The sequence below is a fragment of the Rhinopithecus roxellana genome, chromosome 1, assembly GCF_007565055.1.
Source record: "Rhinopithecus roxellana isolate Shanxi Qingling chromosome 1, ASM756505v1, whole genome shotgun sequence".
NCBI classification, from domain to species: domain Eukaryota; kingdom Metazoa; phylum Chordata; class Mammalia; order Primates; family Cercopithecidae; genus Rhinopithecus; species Rhinopithecus roxellana.
The window spans coordinates 42,824,755-42,848,639 of NC_044549.1; the positions used below are offsets into that span (position 1 = coordinate 42,824,755).

At 35.1% G+C, this 23,885-nt stretch overlaps 1 protein-coding gene across 1 annotated transcript in view; it reads left to right on the forward strand.

The window, feature by feature from the left end:
* The window catches only part of EAF2 (ELL associated factor 2), a 51,275-nt gene extending 37,686 nt beyond the window's left edge, over positions 1 to 13,589 (forward strand). Inside the window, exon 6 of the mRNA XM_010370524.1 lies at positions 13,407 to 13,589. Within this exon, the coding sequence (XP_010368826.1) occupies positions 13,407 to 13,453 (47 nt within the window). The 3' untranslated portion in view covers positions 13,454 to 13,589. The remainder of the gene's footprint in view (positions 1 to 13,406) is intronic.
* Positions 13,590 to 23,885: the final 10,296 nt, after the last annotated feature.

Consider the following 23,885-nt stretch of genomic DNA (forward strand, 5'->3'; position numbering starts at 1 on the left):
CTCATTCCTTTTCAAGTTTATATGATCCTCTGCTCAGTCATTAAAGTTGGAGTTTCACGAGGCTTACTTTTGGGTTCTTTTTTTCTTTTCATTCTACAATTTTTCCCTAGGTAATCTCCTCCATGTTTCTGTTGCAGTCAGTACTTATGTGTAGATAACTTGCAAATTTACATCTCTGATTCAAACCTCTAGGCTTTAGACACGTGTTTAACATCATCTCCCATCATCTCATCGCCTTCAATTTACTTTGTCCAAAACCAACTCAAAATCAATCTTTGGCTCATTGTGTTACCTCTTAGTGAAGGTAGCATATATCTAATTATGCAAATCATAAGTATAATTATTTTCAATGACTGAATTTCTTCCTCTTTACAGTGTAGCCACTCGTTCATCAAGTCCTGTTTGTTTTGCCTCCTCTGTATTTCTCAAAGTCATCTGCTTCTCTGCATCTCTGCCACTATCACAGTAGTTCAACCTATTATTTCTTGCCTTATCTACTACAATGACCTAACTGGTTCACGCCTTTATCTAGTCAAGCCCATTTTTGATCCATTATGTACATTGTAGCCATATTGATTTTTTTCACAATTCAAATACAATTTGTCATCTCTTCTGCTTTATACTTTTTAATAGCTTGTAATTTCTTTTAATATAGAAGCAAAACACCTTAACATAATGGTCTTGATTTTTCTTTTCTAACAAGACGTGCTTTCTTTTTGCCACTATACTCAAATACTTTCACTCACATCAGGACCCTTATACATGCTGTCCATTCAGCCAGAAACACTTCCTTCTTTTCATGTGATTTTTTCTCCTTTAGATTATAGTTCAAAGTTACTTTCTCTAGGAAGTCTTTTTCACCTTTCTGACAAGGTCTTATCTTTTATAGACTTTTAGAATATCAAATATGTCTTCTTTATATCAATTGTTTGGCAATCGTAAATTTACATTAATTTGTATGATTTGCTCTCTTTCTCTAGAGTATAATGTTCCATGAGAACAAGGACCTTGTTTGTTTTTGCTTATCATTGAATTCTAGCACTTAGCACATGGTACTTGACATATAATAGATGCTCAGTAAATACTTTTAAATAAAGGCATGCAGGTTGGTATTACCTGGGGAGAATGGAATTTTCTGTATATTTAAAATTAATCCCACTATGTTTATTAATAATGAAAAATGTAAGCAACTAGAAAGACTGACTAGCTTTAGCCTAATACTAGAACTAAAGAAGGGAGAAGCCAAGACTGAGAGGCAGATAATTGGTAAAACTATGGGTTAATTAGGGACCAGCAAAGATATTTTGAATTTTCCGTTATTTAGTGTTATTCTTGACTTGGGAACTAATATTGGAATATCTGATTTTTTGAATGGCCAAGGGAACACGGAGAAAACTCAGCTTGGTGGTGCTAAATGAGAATCTGAGTAAAAGCTAGAAAAAATTTTCCAGAAATTAATAAGTTCTATAGTAAATTGAGCATATGTCTAGGAATCAGCATATCTGTATTATATTCCTGACTGCCTTATCACTTATTAGTTATGTAACTAATAACACTACACTTAACTTTCTTGTAGCTTCAATTTCCTCATTGAAAGTGGAGGTCACATTGCCTTGTAGAACTTTGAAGGGGTTCAGGATATTTTATATTTTAGAATTTCTTTTTATATCTAGAATAGTTTTCTAGTAAAACATGGCACAGTGAATTTATGTTTTTAAAACCCCTTCTGTGCCAAACAAATAGGAACAATGGATAAAGTATTAAAAGGTAAAACCCAGACATGGCCAGAATCAAATATAAGATAAACATCTCCAAAGAGAAGAACTGGAATATACACACAAAACAGTGGGCTTAGTGGAGCTGAAGCCATTGGATCTGAGTTCAAAAGAAGGTGATATTGGTAAGGATCTTGGTACTTTCAGGGAAAGGTATAATAATATAATCAGAACTTTTAGGGAAACTTTTAGGGAAATAATCAGAACTTTCAGGGAAAGGTATAATAATATAATCAGAACTTTTAGGGAAAGTTTTAGGGAAATAATCAGAACTTTCAGGGAAAGGTATAATAATATAATCAGAACTTTTAATAGTTTAAAACTATTAAACTTTTAAACTATTAGAAGTTCTGATTCAGTGAACCTGAGTCATACTTTCTATTTGAAGCTAGAGAATGTGTGTTGTTGGGGGTTAGTAGGGGAAGGGACAGAGGGTTGATAGAGGTGGGGATAAATAATAAAAGAAGTTTGGAAGAAATAGCCAGTTAATAAAAGAGATCGGAAAAAATAGACATTTACATATTGACTGAGGCTACTGTGTTTTAGAAGGTGTGGGCATAGGGTCTGTAGAACCTCGATATCCATTGACTCCTTGAAGGGATCTAGTATATTTACAATATAACCAGGGGATAGCAACCTCCAAATGTGATTATGAAACATGTTTCTGGTAATGGATCTCAGAGGACTAGGTAGAGGGAACTACAAAACCCTGTCAGAGTGGTGTGAGGATAGAGAAAAACAAAAATTTTCCACTCAAAATGAGCAATCGTAATTCTAAAACAGAAGAAAAAAGTCTAATGCCAAGAAAGTCAGCCAACAAAATTAACAGTTAGGGCAGGGATTCTTTCCAAATGAAAATCTTTTTACAGAGCAATTAAGACAAAGACATTTAAATAAGTATGCTAAAAACATTCAAAGAGATAAATGAAGATACAGCTTTTAAAAGAATTATAAAACAAAGTCAGGAAGAAATGAAACAAATCTAATAGATTATAAAAAAGAATAAATTAGACTGGTCATTGAAATTTCTAAAAAACCAGTAAATGAGAAAAACTGTAGACTAGACACAGTTGAAGAATAAATTTGTGAAACAGAAGATAATATTGAGGAACTATCCCAGAACACAATACAAGAGAGACAGAAAAATAAAATGGGAGACCAGCTTAGAGACAGAAAAGATTGAGAAGACTAAACATTACGCAATAGGAAGTCCAAGAAAGAATGGAGGAGATAGTATAAAAACTTAATCCTGAGAATTTTCCAGAATTGAAGAAACCCATGAATTTTTACTTCAGCTAATAAGCAGGATAAATAAAAATAAATCTAGACCTCAAAACATGATCGTGAAACTACAGAACATCAAGGATGAAATAACCTTAAAAGCTACAGAGAAGACAACCTACAAAGAAGAATAGGCTGACAGCAGACACTCTTAGCTAGATAGGTAAGCCAAAAGATAGTGGGGGAAATATATTTCAAGTGTTAAAGGACAATAATTCTAGCTAGAATTTTATACCCAAACACAATGTCATTCAAGAGTAAAATAATTTTCACGCACACGAAAACAGCTTATTGTTTGTAGAATTTAGGAAATGTATTATTAACAGACATTACATATATGTTATATACATATTTCAGCAGAAAGAAAAGTGAAAACAGAAGGAAAGTGTGGAATATGAGAAACAGTAGTGAGCAAAGAAGTAGATGAAATGTCAGGAAATCTGATTAACCTTTGACTATAAAGATAAAAAGTCTGTTTTAGATGTTTATACATTTGGAAAATTTTTTTTGAAGATTAAAGCTAAAACTCTAGACAATAGTTGTTGAGAGAGTATTCAATCAGTAGTTTAAGTAAGCTAAGATCCATGTCATGTTAGGAAGATAGAAACACTGAATTTGACTTTATTAGATAAATTTGTAGTTAGTTACGTATCCTAAAATGTTAAGGTTACCATTTAATTAATAAATACAATCTATAGTTTCCACAGCATCAGTGGAAAAACCAGGGAACATAGAAAACTTTATGTAGTAGAAAGCAGAGAAGAAGTGAAAGAAAGTGATTGATCAACCCAAAACAGAAAATATGAAGTAGAAATAAATCTCTATATGTCAGTAATAACAAAAGCAAAGCATTTTATCCACCTAATAAGAAACAGATTATCAGATTAGATTTTTTTTAAAACGCCATATGCTGATTATAACAAATTTTCTAAAAACCATATGGAAAATAAAGAGATAGAAAAAAAGATGCTAGCTAAGTAGTAATTATAACAAAAATCTGGATCATCAATATCAGAAATAATAGACTTTAAGGCAAAATGTACTCCTAGAGATAAAGGGGCTTGATAAACTATGAGAAAAGGTTCAGTTCACCTGGAAAATAAACAATTCTGAATTCGTATGCATGTAATAACATATCTTCACTATGTGTGTGTGTGTGTGTGTGTGTGTGTATGTGTGTGTGTATAAAACATAACAGAAGTAGTAGAAATTGACAAGTCTATTTTAGTGGGAGATTTTATGAATCTGTAATCAAGCAGAAAAAATTTAGTAAGAGCATGAAATCTGTAAATACATAATAGACATACCTGTTCTAATAGTGAATACATAGAATCCGACAATCCAAAAATGCAAAGCGAGTGGTCATCTTTAAGGTACGTATGAAACATTTACAGAAATTTACGTCTTACTAGGACAAAGACAATAACAGATTTCAAAGAATTCATTTTTTAATGAACATATTATGATTATAATATGATGAAAATATAAATAAAAATTAATTTAAAATAAGTTTAGAAATTTCAAAGCACATGCCTAATAACTTACATGTTAAAAGGCAACTACAATGAAATTGCAAAATATGTGTAATTGAACAATATTTAAAAATTGAATACTGTTATGAAGATAAAAAAATCATAAATAATAAATAAAATATCACAGCAGTTTTGGTACTTCCAAGGAAATGATTTAAAGGATAATAGGAAATTTAATTAATTAATTAACTTTATTTTAGAGATGGAGTCTCGCTTTGTTGCTCAGGCTGGAGTGTAGTGGCCATTCACAGGTGCAAACATGGTATACTACAGCCTCGAACTCTCGGGCTCAAGTGATTCTCCTGCCTCCGCTTCCCCAGTACCTAGTACTGCAGGCATATGCCACTGTGTCCAGCTCATTATAGGGAAATTTATAACTTCAAAATTTTATTTTAAAAAATTGAAGATAAATGAGTGAAAGCTTCATTTTGAGGAACTAGAAGAACAATAACATCTTAAAGCAGAGAAAGAAAATAATATAGATGAATAGAAGTTAATGTAATAGATAATGAGGAAACATTAGAAAATCAACAACACTAAAAATTTGTTTCTTTGAAAACGAACAAAATAGACCAATAGAATAGAACAATCTTTAACAAGGGCTGAGAAGAAAAATAGAAAAATCACAAATAGACAATATTAAGGAAGAAAATTAAGTTAAAATTATAACTATATTTTTAAAAATTATTGATATACAATAAACATATTTATGACTTACACGTGATATTTTGATACCAGCATACAATGTGTAGTGATCAAATCTGGGTAATTAGGATATACATTACCTCGAACATTTGTCATTTTTGGGGGGTTAAGAACATTTCAAATCTTCTCTTCTAGCTATTTTGAAATATACAATAAATTGTTGTTAACTATAGTCACCCTACTGTACTGTTGAACACTAGAACTTACTAACTTTATTTAGTTATTCAGTTATTTAACTGTATTTTTGTACCCATTAACCAACCTCTCTTTATCCCTGTCTTCACCTTTCCAAGCCTCTGGTAACCATCATTCTACTCTCCATCTCCATGAGATAGACTTTATTAATTCTCACATGTGAGTGAAACCATATGATATTTCTCTTTCTGTGCCTGGCTTATTTCACTTAACATAATGACCCCCAGTTCCATTCACATTGCTGCCAATGACAAGATTCCATTCCTTTTTATGTCTGAATAGTATTTTACTATGTATATTAATTATTTATTCATCCATTAATGGACACTTAGGTTGATTCCATATATTGGCTCTTGTGAATAATGCTGCAATGAACATAGGCGTGCAGATATCACTTTGATATACTGAGTTCCTTTCTTTAGGATATATACCTAGCAGTGAGATTGCTGGAGCATAAGTAGATCTATATAGTTTTTTGAGGAACGTCCATACTGTTCACCATAGTGCCTGTACTAATTTACATTCCCACAAGCATTCCCTTTGTGTCCTTGCCAGCATGTTATTTTTTGTCTTTTCAATAATAGCCATTTTAAGTGGGATGAGATGATGTCTCATTATGATTTTGATATGCATTTCCCTAATTATTAGTGATGATGACCATTTTTTCATATGCCTGTGGGCATTTTTAAAATTATTGATTTTAAATGTCTTCTTTTGAGAAAAATCTATTCAGATTGTTTGCCCATTTTTAAATGGTATTATATGGGAGTTCTTTGGCTATTGAGTTGTTTGAATTTCTATATATTCTGGTTTTTAATCCCTTGTTGGATGGATACTTTGCAAATATCTTCTCCCATTCTGTAGATTGTCTCTTTACTCCATTGATTGTTTCTTTTGCTGTGCAGAAGCTTTTTAGTTTGATGTGATCCCATTTGTCTGCTTTTGCTTTTGTTGTCAGTGTTTTCAGGTCTTACATACAAAAAAATCATGGCCCAGATGAATCTCTTAGAATGTTTCCTCAATGTTTTCTTCTAGTAGTTTCACAGTTTCAGGCCCTAGAATTGAATCTTTAATCTGTTTTGATTTTATTTTTGTTTATAGTAAGAGATGGGGGTCTAGTTCCTTTTTTCTTTTCTTTTCCTTCCTTCTTTCTTTCTTTCTTTTTTTTAAGGATATCCAGTTTTCCCAGCACCATTTATTGAAGAAACTGTCCTTTTCTCCTGAAGAAACTGTCCTTTTCTCCATGGAATGTTCTTGGTGCCTTTGTGAAAAATCAGTTGACTATAAATATGTGGATTTATTTCTGGGTTCTCTATTCTGTTCCATTGGTCTATGTGTCTATTTTTATGCCAATACCATGCTGTTTTCTTAGGTAATGTGGTACCTCCAGCTTTATTCTTTTTGTTCAGGGTTGCTTTGGCTATCTGGCATCATCTGTGGTTCCATATGAAGCTTATTTATTTATTTATTTATTTATTTGTATCTGTGAAGAATGTCTTTGGTATTTTGATAGGTATTGCATTGGATCTGTAGATTGCTTTTGGTAGTATCGTTATTTTCACATTATAATTCTTTCAGTCTATGAACATGGCATGTCTTTCCATTTTTTGTGACCACTTCCATTTCTTTCATCAGTGTTTTACAGTCTTCCTTGTGAAGCTCTTTCACCTTCTTGGTTAAATTTATTCCTAGGTTTTTGTTTTGTTTTGCTTTTTGGTTTTTAATTAGAGACAGGGTCTTGCTCTGTTGCCCAGGCTGAAATGTAATGGCATGATTATAGCTCACAGCAGCCTTGAACTCCTGGGCTCAAGCGATCTTCCCTCCTCAGGCCCCCAAGTTGCTGGGACTATATATATTCTGGTTTTTAATCCCTTGTTGGATGGATACTTTTTTTTTTTTTTTGTAGAGACTGGGTCTCACTGTGTTGCGCAAGCTGGTCTTGAACTCCTGGACCCAGGCAGTCCTCCTGCCTTGGCCTCCTAAAGTGCTGAGAATATAGGCATGAGCCACTGTCCTGGACCTTAGTGTTTTGGTGTGTGTGTGTGTGTATGTGTAGCTATTGTAAATGGGATTGCTTTCTTGATTTCTTTTTCTGCTAGTTTCTTGTTGGTTTATATAAACGCTACTAATTTTTGTATGTTGATTTTTGTATCTTGCAACTTACTTAAATTGTTTATCAATCCTGAGTGTTTTTGCGGAGCATTTAGGGTTTTCTCTTTATAAGATTTTGTCATCTGCAAACAGGGACAGTTTGACTTCTTCCTTTGCAATTTGGATGCCCTTTCTTTTTCTCTCTTGTTTCTTTGCTCTGGCTAGGACTTCCAGTACTGTGTAATAAGAGTGGTGAGAGTGAGCATCCTTATATTGTTCCAGCTCCTTGAAGAAAAGCTTTCGGCTTTTCCCCATTTAGTATAATGTTAACTGTGGGTTTTTCTAAAACAGCCTTTATTGTGTTGAGGTACACTCCTTCTAGATCTAGTTTGTTGAGGGTCTTTTATCATAAAGGGATGTTGAATTTTATCAAATGCTTTTTCCACATCTATTGAGATAATCATATGGTTTTTGTCCTTCATTCTGTTGGTGTGATGTTTCACATTTATTGATTTGGGTATGTTGAACCATTCTTACATCTGTGGGATAAATCCCACTTATCATGGCGAATGATCCTTTTAATGTGCTGTTGGATTTGGTTTGCTACTATTTGTTGAGGATTTTTGCATTTATTTTCATCAGAGATACTGACCTATAGTTGTGTCCTTGTCTGGTTTCAGTATCAGGGTAATACTGGCCTCATAGAATGAATTTGGAAGAATTCTTTCCTCTTCAGTTTTCTGGAAGAATTTGAGAAGAATTGGTATTTATTCTTTAAATGTTTGGTAGAATTCAGTACAGAAGCCATCAGGTCCTGACCTTTTTTTTGATAGGAGACTTTTTATTACTGATTCAGTCTTATTACTTGTACTTGATCTGTTCAGGTTTTCTTTTTTTTCTTGGTTCAATCTTTGTAGGTGGTATATGTCCAGGAGTTTATCAATTATCATTAGGTTTTCCAACTTGTTATTTTTTTAAATTATTGTTTATTTTATTTTATTTTTTATTTTTTGGAGACAGAGTCTTACTCTGTTGCCCAGGCTGGAATCCAGTGGTGTGATCTTGGCTCACTGCAACCTCTGCCTCCCAGGTTCAAGCAATTCTTCTGCCTCAGCCTCCCAAGTAGCTGGGACTACAGGTGCATGCCGCCACACCCGGCTAATTTTTTTGTATTTTAGTAGAGATGGGGTTTCATTGTGTTGCCCAGGCTGGTCTCGAACTCCTGAGCTCAGGCAATCCACCTGCCTCAGCCTCCCAAAGTGCTAGGATTGCAGGTGTGAACCAATGCACCCAACCTTAATTATAATTTTATTTAAAAATTTATTCCAGTAAATTTGGCATAGGAATGTATGGTTTTGTAGAAAAAGTATAATTTACCAAATCACAACAAAATAAGGGTCATCACAGAAATGTAAGAAATATTAAACATATGAAATGGGATCAATCTAATTCACCACATTAACAGATTATAGAAGTAAACCCATATGACCATTTCAACAAATGAATAACTTGACAAAATTCGATATTTATTAACTTGAAAATACGTACTTGAGGCTGGGCATGGTAGTTCACACTTGTAATCCCAGCACTTTGGGAGGATGAGTCAGGCAGGTCACTTGAGGCCAGGAGTTCGAGACTCAACATGGTGAAACCCTGTGTCTACTAAAAATGCAAAAATTAGCCAGGCATGCTGGTGCACACCAATAATCCCAGCTCCTCAGGAGGCTGAGGCATGAGAATTGCTCAACTCCAGGAGGTGGAGGTTACAGTGAGCTGAGATCATGTCACTGCACTCCAGCCTGAGTGACAGAGTGAAACTCTGTCTCAAAAAAAAAAAAAAAAAAAAAAAAATTAAATTAAAATAAATAAAAATATTTACCAAAGGATGAATATAATAGGATTTTCTTAGCTTTACAAAAGTTAATTACCAAAAAACAGAACTACAAACATCATACTAATAGAGACTTTAGAAGCATTCCTGTTAAATTCAGGAACAAGACAGAGAGGACTAATGTTATTTCTGTTGAGCACTCTATTGAATTTGCTAGTAAATGCAATAAAACAAGTAAAAGAAATATGATATAAGAATTGAAAACAAGAAATAAAATACTCTTAATTTGTAGGAACGTAAATTATCTACATAGGAAATCCAAAAGAATCAACAAACAATAGAACTAATAAAATATTTGGAAAGATTACTAGATGCAAAAGATATACGCAAAAGTAAAGTCTATAGTGTTTTTGTCTATCGGTAATAACCACTTGGGAAGTTTTGTTTTTTTTTTTAAAGTAAAAATAGTGAAATTTCTTTTCTTGATGTATCTAAACTAGGAGTTTCCTAATGAAATAAACCATCTCTGACCATTACTGCAGTCATCCCATTGCTCAGCTTTATAAGAGACCCAACACCCCCTTTTGTAACAGATATTTTTTTTAATTCTCCTTTACTATTTTGAAATAAATTTCATAGCTTAATATAATCTGTGTACATACATCTTTGAAAAGCATTAATTTAATTTAATATAAAGGCAAAATAAAAACAAATTTATAGTAATATGTATTCCAACTTTGTAAATGTTAAAGAATAGCTGTATCAGAAGATAAAATGAAGTAACCATGCTTTTGCAGTTACTTTTAATGCATAAGTTTGGATTTAAGAAAAACAAAACAACATTCAACTCATATTGTCAACAATTTTTCTTTTTATTTAACCTGTAGAAATAAGGACTAGAAAAGTATAGGCATATATATTAAAAAATTGCATCTACAGCTGCCTATATAGACAAGTGTTGTTGTGCTGTATTGCTGCTCTAAATACAATGAGCAGCATTGATGACACTAATGTGTTGCCCCAAACTATTTTTAAAAGAAAATTTTTGAAAAGTTCTTAAAAAATACAAAACAAAATCATCTTCAGTTTACATGATAGCTGCATACTTGTAAGTTTCAATTAAATATGTGCAAAGCAATATTTGGAATTTATGGAAATGTATTTCAGCTTTAGTTTTACATTTATAAACAGATCTTCCAAGTACATGTTCCATCAGACTTTCAAAAGTTTCACAGAATATAGAAGAGTTCTTTATTGTGCAAGACTGGTTCATCCATTGCCAGACACTGAGCATTCCTAAACTCCCCTCCCACTAAATGCTATTAACAATCTACAGCCATCAGGACAAGTAACCCCTCATGTAAATTTCTGTACCATCCCCTGGGGGGCAGTACTACTCTCAGTGCTAACTATTAGTTTAAATGTCTGAATATATTTTTATGGGTAAACTCTCTTTTTCTGAGTCATAATTACAGCTATGATTGAAAACACATTTTCTTTACTAAGCAACTCATAATCAAAGGCTAATCTTATATCTTCAAAACTTGACTGAATATTTTATAACCTTGATAGTATAAAGTCTATAAAGGCAAAATAGAACTCTGAGTGCGTTTGGGTTTGTGTCACTTGAAAAACTCGTATTACAGGCATCATATGAAGTTGAACATTCTTATGTCATAAAATAGTTGTGTAAGTGGAAACTGAATCCTTGAAAACGGGCCGGGCGAGGTGGCTCATGCCTGTAATCCCAGCACTTTGGGAGGCCGAGGCAGTTGATTCACCTGAGGTCAGGAGTTCGAGACCACCCTGGCCAACATGGTGAAACCCCGACTGTACTAAAAATACAAAAAAATTAGCCAGGCATGGTGGCGCATGCCTGTAATCTCAGCTATTTGGGAGGCTAAGGCAGGAGAATTGCTTGAACCATGGAGGCAGAGTTTGCAGTGAGCCGAGATAGCACCACTGTGCTCCAGCCTGGGTGACAAGAGTGAAACTCCATCTCAAAAAGTAAAAAAGAAAAGAAAGTTATGAGATGGTCATGAGAACCAGATGCACAGAAGAAGCTTTAGCAGATTGTCTTATTTATTTATTTATTTATTTTGAGATGGAGTTTCACTCTGTCACCAGGCTGCAGTGCAGTGGCACGATCTTGGCTTACTGCAACCTCCGCCTCCCAGGTTCAAGTGATTCTCCTGCCTCAGCCTCCCGAGTAGCTAGGACTACAGGCATGCGCCACCATGCCCAGCTAATTTTGTATTTTTAGTAGAGATGGGGTTTCACCATGTTGGCCAGGATGGTCTCCATCTCTTGACCTCATGATCCACCTGCCTTTGCCTCCCAAAGTGCTGGGATTACAAGCGTGAGCCACTGTGCGCCCGGTCTAGCAGACTTCTTTATCAAATGATGTTATCAGTTCTGGAGTTCATGCAAAAGACTGAGACATCTTATAACTTATACGTGGCCTAAAAACTATTCTTCTTAAATTAGGTATTGATTTCAAAACATGCCAGCTTTTTTGATTATGGATTAGTTAAAAAATACAAGAATTTTTTTAACCACTGTAATTTACTACCTAAGTGATTTCATTCAGTCCCTTTGCTTCAGATAAAACTGTATGATCAATGATTCTCAAATCTTTATTTCCAGGTCCAGCCTCTACCTTTAGCTCCAGACTTGTATATCCAAGTGCCAGTACCAAATATATTTGGGTATTTACTAGGTATCTCAGATTTACCATATGAAGATTGAACTTGTGATTTTTCTTCTACAACCATGTTCCTCTGGTGTTTCTCATCTCAGTAAATGATAACTCAGTAAATGATTTATCCAGTTGTTCAGAACAGAAACCTTGGGGTCATTCTTCACTTCTTTCTCTTGTACCCTAAATTCAATGTTTTAATTAGTCCTATAAACTCTATCTTCAAAGTATATTATGAATATGACCACTTAGGGTCACCTCCCCTGGACTACCTGAGTCAAAGCCAACATTATTTCTGACATGAGAGACTGCATTAGACTTACAACTGCTCTCTTGTTTCTGTGTTTCTTCCACACCATTATGGCGTACTTACTGATCTACAACCGGTTTTAAGTTAGTTGTCTGCTTAAAATTTTCTCATGAATTCTCATTACATTTTCAAACAAAATCCAAAGTTTTTACCATGACCTTCTGGATATGTTTCTGACCTCATTTACTGCTGTTATCTTCCTTATTCATTCCATTCCACCCACAGTGGCCTTCTTGCAAGTCAGAGAATGCAACAAGTATGCTCCTGCCTTGGGGCATTTGCTCTTCTCTTCTTTTAGCCTGGTCACTTCACCTCCACGCTCTCCATTTTTTATGACTTTCTTCCTATATTTGAATCTCTGTTCAAATGTTAGCCCTCAAAAAGACCTTCAAAACTACCCTATCTAAAATAGCACCTGCGACTGCAATCTCTGTACCCATTTTCATTTTTCCATAACACTCATCCCTACTTGGCATTATATTATATATTTGTTTATGTATTTACTGTCTGTCTCCCCCACTGGACTGTAAGCTCCAGGACAGTAAGTACATAGATGAATTACAAAAGGAATCAATGGTGAGTTATCCTTGGCATGTATTATTTAATGATTTTGACTCCATTTTAAGTAAAAAAAAAATTTTTCACTCTTCAAAATGATATAGTCTGATCTTCTAAACTATGCTTTTCTCATTTCCTGATTTAATTAAATCAGTGATATAAAAAAAAGAGTGATGGGGATATGTAAAAGAAGACTAAAATAGATGCCAGGAAATACTAAAACTGTGCTGAAGTTTGGTGGTGTATTTTTTCTTTACACGCAGTATTAATTATTTGAGTTACTAATTGTGTCACTGAATTACAGAATAAGCAAAATGCTAGCTAAACAGAATCATGCTTGGGGGCTATATTTTGTGTAAAATTTATGTTATGCAAAAATAAATATTAAATATTTAATTACTACAGTTTTGTTATTTCTGTTTCATTTTAGGAAATGATTTGCAGCTGAGTGAATCAGGAAGTGACAGTGATGACTGAAGAAATATTTAGCTATAAATAAAAATTTATACAGCATGTATAATTTATTTTGTATTAACAATAAAAATTCCTAAGACTGAGGGAAATGTCTTAACTTTTGATGAGAAAAGAAATTAAATTTGATTCAGAAATTTCAGTTGATGTTATTTATTTGTTTTTTAGACAATTTATTTATGTATGTAAATAAATATAAATATAAAGTTTTACATATATAAAATTATATATTGTATAATTTATTTATATAAAGTTTATATATGTATATTTATATATACATATGTAATTTTTATATGTATAACTTTATATTTTACAGCAGTTTTAGGTTCATAGCAAAGTTGAAGTTTTAGGTTCATAGCAAAGTTGAGAAGGTCTTATTTCTTCTCTCCCCATTATCAATATCCCACACCAGAGTGGCACATTTGTTCAAATAGATGAACCTACATTGATAGATCATTATTACACAGTCCATAGTTTACATTAGGGTTTAGTCTTGATGTTGTACATTCTATGGATTTTTGACAAATGTGTATCCATCATTTTGGTAACATTCGGAATAGTATCACTGCCCTAAAAATCCTGTGCTCTGCCTATTCATTCATCCTTTCCCTCTAACCCCCAGCAACTACTAATCTTGTTGTCTCCATAGTTTTGCATTTTCCAGAATGTCATGTAGTTGGAATCATACAGAATATAGCCTTTTCAAATTAGTTTCTTTCACTTAATGATATGCATTTAAGTTTCCTCCATGTCTTTCATGGTTTGATAGCGCAGTTTTTTTTAAGTTTGAATCCTCTTCTATTGTCTGAATGTATCACAGTTTATTTATCAACTCAACTACTGAAGGACATGTTGGTTGCTTCCAAGTTTCGTCAATTATGAAAAAATTTTAAATTCAACTTCTTACCTCTGGAATTTATATAGTTTTTGTTTTTTAATTTATAAGTTTTTATTTTAACCTTGCTTTCTCCTTTTCTCTTTCTAGACCAACTTTAATTAATCTGTCTTCATTTTTATTTCTATTATTTATCAATACTTAGCCTTAAGTACATAACTAAATAACTACAACTGTTATTTATTACTTAACTCATAATTAATAAGCAAGCTCATAATTCAAAGGAGCTAGTAAAATGCTTATTTTAATATAGTAATTATAATAGTTTTTACTGAAAGTTGTTATGCTGAGTTTTCTTTTTGGTGTTAACACTACCAAAAATGAGTACATGGTGATACGAGCTGATCAAGCTGGCTATATAACATGCATTATGTTTTCAAGCTTCCAGCAAGTTAAACAGTACATGTTCAGTACATCATTTCCCCTCCTTATTATTTCCCTCATAAGTGAAACATTCTTAAAGACCATTTTTTATGGATTGAATACCTAGTATATCATTCTTTATACCACTCAAGGGTATGTATAAGTACCTCAGAGAGAGAGGAATGAAATAATATCTCCTGTGCTTTTGTATCTCCTTATTTGATGTGTTTTCTGATACCAAAATGTAGGGAGCTAGTGGATTAGATAAGTTCTCAGATAAAAGGTTCTCTGCCAGAAATAACTGATGACCCTGACATGATTTAAACATATACACTTTTGGTTTGATCTGTACTGAATGGTTTGATTAAACTGATGGTAATGTAAGCATGCAAGCAGAAAAAGTAAGTTGGCTACAAAAGAACAAAAATCAAAGGACTTTGAATTATTCTATAAGACTAAACTCTAAAGGTAATAAAGCTGCATCTGTGCAAGGGTATTAATGTGACTTATGAATTATGTATTCATCAGATATCATCATAGTTTGGTAAGAAGGTATTCTTAGACATATAAGAATTCAGGAGTTCTATTATTCATATAGCATTCCTATAATAATTATTGTAGTAATTTCCTAAGTTATTAAGAGATGACTCAAAATTAAGAACTCAAGAATGGAAAAAAGTATAATAAAAATATATTATAAAAAGATTGATAACTATCTAATATTTTCAGGACTGGCACCTTCTCTGTCTCCTGAAGGAAACTCACTCAATTTGAAGGGGTAGTTGACACTCATGCCCAGAAACATTTTAAGTGAAAGTGACTTCCAGGATGCTGACTAGGGAGAGAAGGCCAAGAGCTTATTGGTCCTACTGCCCTGAGGCTGTAATCCTAGTTGGGGCAATCATGTTTCCGGCTGAGACTGGATACATGTGCAGCAGAAATCAGTGAAGGCCTAAGCTATTCACACACTCCTGACCAACCCTGAGGCATGTGCGTAGTATACACAAAAGGGCCTGGTGAAAAATAGAACTTGGGAAGACTTGAAAATAACATGTTCTTTGAATGTATTCCCTTACACATACAGATCCATTAGCAAAGGACACAGTCTTATTGGATCAAAGTGGTTTGGACATGATATCTGTTCAGTCGTTGGCTATTCAGAGTACCATTTTGTAGAACAGTGACCTTAACGGAGGAAGGTTTGACTGGGAGGCAGAAGGGAGGCTGTGATATTATCTCTGAAGTACTTTCAGCATTGAAGTGCTAGAAATTTTTTTAACATTATCTGGGTAGTGCTTGTGTGAGTTACACACATATAAAAATTAACAGAGCCGTACACTTAAAATTTGTGCATTTTACTTCAAGTTACATTTAATTTTAAAAGTCCATAAATAAAATCAATAGGAAAAATATTGCAATATAGAGGATGGCAGAACATTAATGTCAATAATGTTTAAATTGATGTTACAAATTTACAAGAAGGGGACAAACAACTCTAGAAAAATGGGCAAAGAAAATGAATAGGCAGTTCCAAAAATTATAAAAGCATATATTTTGGCTTGGCAGTCTCACTTCTGGAAATTTATCCTACAGATATATTTAACTTCTGTGCAATGTTATTATTTCAGTATTACTTATGATAGAAAAAGACTGTGAACACTGAAAATTTGAGACAGGTCTCAGTTAATTAATTAATTAATTTATGTATTTATTTGAGACGGAGTTTTGCTCTTGTTGCCCAGACTGGAATGCAAAGGTGGGGTCTCGGCTCACTGCAAGCTCCACCTCCCGGGTTCAAGCTATTCTCCTGCCTCAGCCTCCAGAGTAGTTGGGATTACAGGCGCCGGCCACCACGCCTGACTAGTTTTTGTATTTTTAGTAGAGATGGGGTTTCACCATGTTGGTCAAGTTGGTCTCAAACTGCTGACCTCGAGTGATCCTCCCGCCTCAGCCTCCCAAAGCACTGGGATTACAGGCCCGGCAGTCTCAGTTAATTTGGAAAGTTTATTTTACCAAGACTGAGGACTAGCTGGTGACCCAGCCTCAGGAAGTTCTGACGACTTGTGCCCAAGGTGGTTGGGGCATAGCTTGGTTTTTTACATTTTAGGGAGATATGAGACACCAATCAATATATGTAAGAAATACATTAGTTCCTTCCAGAAAGGTGGAGACAACTCAAAGCAAAGGCCCCCACTGGGCGCTTCCAGGTTACAGGAAGGTGAGACAGATGGTTGCATTCGAGTTTCTGGTACGTCTTTCCAAAGGAGGCAATCAGAATCTGCATCATCTGTCTCTGTGAGCAGAGGGATGACTGAATAGACTGGGAGGCAGATTTGCCCTGAGTGATTCCCAGCTTGAAAGGGCCCAAGATATTTTCCTTTCCCAAGACTAAACCTGAGTATGCATCAATATAGAACTAGCTAAATGAACTATATTTACCTCCATACAGTTGATAACCTGTTCACACATTTATTGGCTATGTGAGTATTCTTTTTGTAAAATATCTGTCCAAATCTTTTTTTTTTTTTCTTTTGAGACAGAGTCTTGCTCTATCGCCCAGGCTGGAGTGCAGTGGTGTGATCTCAACTCACTGCAACCTCCACCTCCCAGGTTCAAGCAATTATCTTGCCTCAGTCTCTCAAGTAGCTGGGATTACAGGCACCCGCCACCACACCCAGCTAATTTTTTGTATTTTCAGTAGAGACGGGGTTTCACCATGTTTGGCCAGGCTGGTCTCAAACTACTGACCTCAGGTGATCCACCCTTCTCAGCCTCCCAAACTGCTGAGATTACAGGCATGAGCCACCACGTCGGCTGTTCAGACCTTTTGAATATTTTTCCATTTACTTATTAATCGTTTTGTTATTGATTTCTGCAGTTACTAATATAATCTGGACACAACTCCTTTGACAGATATAGGTAACACAAATATTTTCTTCTTCTCTGTAAATTGTCTTTTGACAATTTGAACAACAAAAGTTCTTAATTTTAATATTGTCCAACATATAATTTTTTTCTTTTATGATTACCATATTTTATATCTTTTTTAAGAAATGCTGACCAGGTGTGCTGGCTCACGCCTGTAATCCCAGCACTTTGGGAGGCCAAAGTAGGCGGATCATGAGGTCAGGAGTTCAAGACCAGCCTGACCAACGTGTTGAAACCCTGTCTCTACTAAAAATATAAAAATTAGCCGGGCGTGGTGGTGCATGCCTGTAATCCCAGCTACTCAGTGTCATGCGCGTCCGTGTGAAGAGACCACCAAACAGGCTTTGTGTGAGCAACATGGCTGTTTATTTCACCTAGATGCAGGCAGGCTGAGTCCGAAGAGAGTCAGCGAAGGGAGATAAGGGTGGGGCCGTTTTATAGGATTTGGGTAGCTAAAGGAAAATTCCAGTCAAAGGGGGGTTCTCTGGCGGGCAGGAGTGGGAGTCACAAGGTGCTCACTGGGGGAGCTTTTTGAGCCAGGATGAGCCAGGCACAAGATAATGTCATAGCTTAAGGCCAGGTCCAGCCATTTTCACTTCTTTTGTGGTGGAATGTCATCAGTTAAGGTGGGGCAGGGCATTTTCACTTCTTTTGTGATTCTTCAGTTACTTCAGGCCATCTGGGCTTACACACGCAAGCCACAGGGGATGTGATGGCTTGGCTTGGGCCCAGAGGCCTGACACTCAGGAGGCTGAGGCAGGAGAAAGAACCGCTTGAACCCGGGAGGTGGAGGTTGCAGTGAGATCGTGCCACTGCATTCCAGCCTGGGCGACAGAGCAGAGACTCTGTCTCAGAAAAAAAAAAAAAAAAGAAAGAAAAGAAAAGAAAAGAAAAGAAAAAGAAACAAAAGAAATGCTGACTTACTCCACAGTCATAAAGATGTTCTCTTATGTTTTCCTCTAAAGACTTTTTTTTTTACTTGAACATTTAGATAGGCAATCTATATAGAAATTATTTTTGTGTATGTTGTAAAATAAGGGTCAAAATAATTTGGGGAATGTGGATATTCAAATGGTGTTTATTTATTAAAATGATCATCATTTCCTACATTGTATTGCAGCATCATCTTTGTTATAAACAGTATGTGTGTGAGTCATTTTCTGAACTCTGTGTTCATTGGTTGCCCTATGTATCTGTGTCAATTCCACTCTGATATAACAACTATAGCTTTAAAATAGGTCTTAGATTGGGTAATTCAATCCTACACCATTATTCTTTAAGATTGACTTTGCTATCCTTGGCTCTTTGCACTTCCAAGTTGACTTTAAAAAGTCAACTTGTCAATTTCTATACTCACAAAACCTGCTGGAATTTCATTTTAGAACTGTAGAATGTTTTGAGAAATGTTGACATCTTTATAATATTAGCTTTCCAAATCATAAGCATGGTATGTTTCCATTTATTTAGATCTTCTTCAATTTCTTTCAGTCAAATTCTATAATTTTTAATATTGAAGTCTAGAAGATCTTTTGTTAGATTTATTCCTAAATCTATTTATATAAATAAATATATAAATGTATTCCTTAAATTTCTCTTTTCTATTTATTTGTGACTGATGTTTGATACAATTTATTTTTGTGTATTTTAATTTAGAGAACGTGTTAAATATATGTTCCCTTTTAATTTCATATTTTCCTCCTCTCTCTGACTATATTAGATTCTATTAACTTAGAGCAGCAGTCTACTTTCATGTATATATAACTGTAAAACTTTATCATATATCATAATAAATGTTTTCTGATGTTGTAATCACTAAGGACACAAATATTCTTTACTCATCACTGATACTTAGATTTTTTAAAAATTATTATTATACTTTAAGTTCTAGGGTACATGTGCATAATGTACAGGTTTTCTACATATGTATACTTGTGCCATGTTGGTGTACTGCACCCATCAACTTGTCAGCACCCATCAACTCGTCATTTACATCAGGTATAACTCCCAGTGCAATCCTTCCCCCCTCCTCCCTCCCCATGATAGGCCCCAGTGTGTGATGTTCCCCGTCCCGAGTCCAAGTGATCTCATTGTTCAGTTCCCACCTATGAGTGAGAACATGCGGTGTTTGGTTTTCTGTTCTTGCGATAGTTTGCTGAGAATGATGGTTTCCAGCTGCATCCATGTCCCTACAAAGGACACAAACTCATCCTTTCTTATGGCTGCATAGTATTCCATGGTGTATATGTGCCACATTTTCTTAATCCAGTCTGTCATTGATGGACATTTGGGTTAGTTCCAAGTCTGTGCTATGGTTAATAGTGCCGCAATAAACATACGTGTGCATATGTCTTTATAGCAGCATGATTTATAATCCTTTGGGTATATACTCAGTAATGGGATGGCTGGGTCATATGGTACTTCTAGTTCTAGATCCTTGAGAAATTGCCATACTGTTTTCCATAATGGTTGAACTAGTTTACAATCCCACCAACAGTGTAAAAGTGTCCCTATTTCTCCACATCCTCTCCAGCACTTGTTGTTTCCTGACTTTTTAATGATTGTAAAAGTGTCCCTATTTCTCCACAACCTCTCCAGCACTTGCTGTTTCCTGGCTTTTTAATGATTGCCATTCTAACTGGTGTGAGATGGTATCTCATTGTGGTTTTGATTTGCATCTCTGATGGCGAGTGATGATGAGCATTTTTTCATGTGTCTGTTGGCTGTATGAATGTCTTCTTTTGAGAAATGTCTGTTCATATCCTTTGCCCACTTTTTGATGGGGTTGTTTGTTTTTTTCTTGTAAATTTGTTTGAGTTCTTTGTAGGTTCTGGATATCAGCCCTTTGTCAGATGAGTAGATTGCAAAAATTTTCTCCCATTCTGTAGGTTGCCTGTTCACTCTGATGGTAGTTTCTTTTGCTGTGCACAAGCTCTTTAGTTTAATTAGATCCCATTTGTCAATTTTTGCTTTTGTTGCCATTGCTTTTGGTGTTTTAGACATGAAGTCCTTGCCCATGCCTATGTCCTGAATGGTATTACCTAGGTTTTCTTCTAGGGTTTTTATGGTATTAGGTCTAACATTTAACTTCAGCAAAGTCTCAGGATACAAAATTAATGTGCAAAAATCACAAGCATTCTTATACAACAGTAACAGACAAACAGAAAGCCAAATCGTGAATGAACTTCCATTCACAATTGCTTCAAAGAGAATAAAATACCTAGGAATCCAACTTGCAAGGGATGTAAAGGACCTCTTCAAGGAGAACTACAAACCACTGCTCAGTGAAATAAAAGAGGACACAAACAAATGGAAGAGCATACCATGCTCATGGATAGGAAGAATCAATATCGTGAAAATGGCCATACTGCCCAAGGTAATTTATAGATTCAATGCCATCCCCATCAAGCTACCAATGAGTTTCTTCACAGAATTGGAAAAAACTGCTTTAAAGTTCATATGGAACCAAAAAAGATCCCACATTGCCAAGACAATCCTAAGTCAAAAGAACAAAGCTGGAGGCATCACGCTACCTGACTTCAAACTATACTACAAGGCTACAGTAACCAAAACAGCATGGTACTGGTACCAAAACAGAGATATAGACCAATGGAATAAAACAGAGTCCTCAGAAATAATACCACACATCTACAGCCATCTGATCTTTGACAAACCTGACAAAAACAAGAAATGGGGAAAAGATTCCCTATTTAATAAATGATGCTGGGAAAATTGGCTAGCCATAAGTAGAAAGCTGAAACTAGATCCTTTCCTTACTCCTTATATGAAAATTACTTCAAGATGGATACTTAGATTCTTTCACTTTTATTGTTGTTTGTCTCAGAATAGTTGGTGCTCATTTCTGTCTGGGAGGTGCTTTCTCTTTTATCTTTTCCCTTTCTCCTTCTATCTGATGTTAGCAAAATATTAGGATATAAGAGCCATCTTAGTATTATATAAATGGCTCAAGATTATGCCTTGGGAGCCTAGGATTCCAGTCCTTGCTTTGTCCCTTCTGAGTTCCTCTGAAATATCCTTCAGGCTAGAATAGGAGAGAATTTAAGACCAGTGTTTCCCAAATTCCTGGCATAAGAATTGCTAGAGGTGCTCGTTGAAAACAAAGATTCTTAGATCCCTACCGAGATCTGCTGAATTAGAATTTCCAAGGGAAAATGATTCTTATCCTCAGGGAAATTTCACTTACACAGGACAAAATTAAGATTCCTTCCATCTCTGATATTATCTGACTCTGTGAATACTATCATTATATTGCCATAATCAAAAGAAGAATTTTGTCTAAACAAAGGAGTGTCAGAAAACCACTGCCAATACTCCAAAGTTTAGTATTTGGGATACCTATGAGCACAAATAAATTGATACCTTGCATACAAGTGCTATTCAATCTACTCTGCCAGATCAAGGAAAGCCAATGACATAAGAGGATCTTCAAGGCATCTCTGCCTTTGCTAGTTAACTTGACTAGTAACTTCTGACCATTTATTTTGCATCCAAAGTCATTAACCAAACCAAGTCAGAAATGGCAGTGCTCCTGAAAGAATAACTATAGCTTAATCATTAATGCCACAGTCAGAAATGAAGCTGGACTCTTCTTTGGGTAAAGGTTGGTGGGAGACAGTAGAAATGAGGAGTGTAATAGAAGCTGAGAAGATATGGTCAAAGTCTGAGTTAAAGTTTAGAGAGGAAAAGACAGAGTTTATCCTGGCCCTATTTGTCAATAAATTATTCAATTAGTTAATGTAAAAATTTTGTGAGGGATATAGTTATAGGTTTTCTGTCTTGTATTTTCAAATAAAATAATTCATTCTGATGTTGCCTGACCTTGTTTATCTAGTCTTCAATTTTTCTTATTTCTTTCTCTAGTCTTTCTTTTCCCTTTTCGTTTGACAAACAACTAAAGGGGCACCATGCTCTTTTGTTATTCTTTTACTTCTTTGGCTTGACAAAAATAACACGGCATAAAATGAACCTAGCATTATCATGTTTGTTTTTGTTCCTCTTCTGATAAGGACTAAATATATAATTAAGGAAAATGGTGTTCACAACAGTACCTAGAAAATAACTGGTTCACAATTTTTGCTCAAATTAAATTTTATTTATTAAATGAAAGAATAGATTAATCTTGAAGTGAGAAAATGAAAATACAAGGAATGACTTTAGCAAAGAAGAAAAATGGTTCCCAAATGTATATCACCAATCCTTTTCTCTCATTTTCTTTAGCCCCGCCTCTTTAATTGCATATAGGCTATTTCTAGCTGAAGTTTTATGATGTTGAAAACAAAGGTCACCTTCCTTTCTTTTCTTCTCTTTTCTTGTCTTGTCTTGTCTTGTCTTCCTTCCTTCTTTCCTTCTTTCTTTTCTTTTCTTTCGAGTCTCACTCTGTCACCCAGGCTGGAGTGCGGTGGTGGGGTCTCGGCTCACTGCAACCTCTGCCTCCTGGGTTCAAGCGATTCTCCTGCCTTAGCCTCTGGAGTAGCTGGGACTACAAGCGTGTGCCCCCACACCCAGCTAATTTTCGTATTTTTAGTAGAGATGGGGTTTCACTATGTTGGCGAGGCTAATCTTGAACTCATGACCTTGTGATCCACCCACCTCGGCCTCCCAAAGTGCTGGGATTACAGGTGTGAGCCACCACACCCAGCCAAAACTCACCATCTTTCTTACCTCCCAAATTCAGTTTTATGATGGCTTTCCTTCTTCAATGCATTTTAATCCTCTGCATTCCTACATTCCATTTATGTAACCTCCATACCTGAATAATGACTGATACTAACTCCACTTTTTCCAGCTGTCATGGCACAGTGAAAATTACAGATCTGCCACTTACTGGACAGGTACTTTGAACAAATTCCTTAACCTCTGGGAACATTACTTTCTGTAAAATGGAGATAGTAATATGAATTAGGATAAATATATATGTTATATAGACATACAATGTATATGTAATTCATATATATTAACCTTTCAATAGTAGATATTCAATAAATTACAGCTATTGTTACCCTGAAATCAGTTTTTCTTTCTTTTTTTTTTCTTTTTTTTGAAATGGAGTCTCGCTCTTGTTGCCCAGACTGGAGTGCAGTGGTGCGATCTGGGCTCACTGCAACCTCTGCCTCCTGGGTTCAAGTGATCCTCCGGCCTCAGCCTCTGGAGTAGCTGGGATTACAGGCGCCTGCCACCACGCCCGGCTAATGGTTTTTTTGTATTTTTAGTAGAGATGGGGTTTCACCATATTGG